The 1,797-nt window shown below is 50.9% G+C and overlaps 1 protein-coding gene across 1 annotated transcript in view; it reads left to right on the top strand.

Annotated features, from left to right (window-relative positions):
- LOC107104048 (ras-related protein Rab-11A-like) overlaps window positions 1-1,797 on the top strand; it is an 18,576-nt gene that overhangs the window by 7,248 nt on the left and 9,531 nt on the right. Inside the window, exon 2 of the mRNA XM_015403958.1 lies at window positions 1,415-1,610. Coding sequence (XP_015259444.1) covers window positions 1,415-1,610 — 196 coding nt within the window. The remainder of the gene's footprint in view (window positions 1-1,414; window positions 1,611-1,797) is intronic.

Here is a 1,797-nt window from a genome sequence, read left to right as displayed (position 1 = left end):
AGGATGCAGGGGTGAGGATGCAGTGGCAAGAGGATGCAGTGATGCAGTGGTGAGGATGCAGTGGCAAGGATGCAGTGATGCAGTGGTGAGGATGTAGTGATGCAGTGGTGAGGATGCAGTGGCAAGGATGCAGTGATGCAGTGGCAAGGATGTAGTGATGCAGCGGTGAGGATGCAGTGATGCAGTGGTGAGGATGTAGTGATGCAGCGGTGAGGATGCAGTGATGCAGTGGTGAGGATGCAGTGGTGAGGATGCAGTGGCGAGGATGCAGTGATGCAGTGGTGAGGATGTAGTGATGCAGCGGTGAGGATGCGGTGATGCAGTGGTGAGGATGCAGTGGCGAGAGGATGCAGTGGTGAGGATGCAGTGGCAAGAGGATGCAGTGATGCAGTGGTGAGGATGCAGTGGCAAGGATGCAGTGATGCAGTGGTGAGGATGTAGTGATGCAGCGGTGAGGATGCGGTGATGCAGCGGTGAGGATGCGGTGATACAGCGGTGAGGATGCAGTGGCGAGGATGCAGTGATGCAGTGGTGAGGATGCAGTGATGCAGCGGTGAGGATGCGGTGATGCAGCGGTGAGGATGCGGTGATACAGCGGTGAGGATGCAGTGATGCAGTGGTGAGGATGCAGTGATACAGTGGTGAGGATGCAGTGGCGGGATGCGGTGATGCAGTGGCGAGGATGCGGTGATGAGGATGCAGTGATGAGGATGCAGTGGTGAGAGGATGCAGTGATGCAGTGGCGAGAGGATGCAGTGATGCAGTGGTGAGGGTGCAGTGATGAGGATGCAGTGGCGAGAGGATGCAGTGATGCAGTTGTGAGGATGCAGTGATGAGGATGCACTATGTGCCCTTTCTTTCCTGCCCTTCAGAAGTCTGTTCACGCCACTGTTGATGAGGGAAGCAGCTGTAGCACTCTGAGATTTTTCTTCAATAAAAGGTATTATTAGTAGTCATTAGCTGCAGCTGTCCTTCTGTCAGCCATTTTATCCATCTGGGCCAAATGTTCCTCAGCAGCTGGTTTCTGATTGGATGTAAAGCAGCGCTGTCATTCCTATTGGTTGAACAGCCCTGAAATCAGATGGATTAATTGCTGCTTTCTCGCTCTGCTCCTCATCATCCATGTTTAGTTTGTTAATAAAGGTTTTATTCCTGTTTTAATCCAGACGCGTATGTTTCATATTTGTGTGTTTGTCATTTAATGGAGGGAGAAAAAGCAACATCGAAGAAGAAGAGAGTCCAAAAATGATGATGTCTGATATCCGTTGTCCTGAAGTCAGACATAGGATTAAATCAGCCTGCAGATTAAACCGTTGATAATATCGAGCTGATGGGATCAGCTGTGAAGGTTCTGGATCCTCCTGCTTTCTACAGTCACTGAAAGTCCTTATGTCATGTCGCTTCGTCTTTGTAGTGGTACTGATCGGAGACTCCGGGGTCGGAAAGAGCAACCTGCTGTCCCGCTTCACCCGCAACGAGTTCAACCTGGAGAGTAAGAGCACCATCGGGGTGGAGTTCGCCACGCGCAGCATCCAGGTGGAGGGGAAGACCATCAAGGCCCAGATCTGGGACACGGCTGGACAGGAGCGCTACAGAGCTATCACCTCAGCGTGAGTCCTGCATCTATAGGTCGAAGAGTAAAACTCTGGCAACCAGCTGGATTAGAATAAACTATCAAGCACTGATCCCTGTGGTACTCCACAGGTAACCTTTGAGCATGAGGAACGTGAACAAACTCAAATCTATCGGTAAAACTCGATTTAAACCAGTTTAGAGCTGTTCCTTTAATTCCACCAA

Source organism: Cyprinodon variegatus, unplaced genomic scaffold (genome assembly GCF_000732505.1).
Source record: "Cyprinodon variegatus isolate N-32 unplaced genomic scaffold, C_variegatus-1.0 Scaffold1600, whole genome shotgun sequence".
Classification (NCBI taxonomy): domain Eukaryota; kingdom Metazoa; phylum Chordata; class Actinopteri; order Cyprinodontiformes; family Cyprinodontidae; genus Cyprinodon; species Cyprinodon variegatus.
Note: the sequence above shows the minus strand (reverse complement) of the source record. Positions and strands in the feature narration are given on the sequence as shown.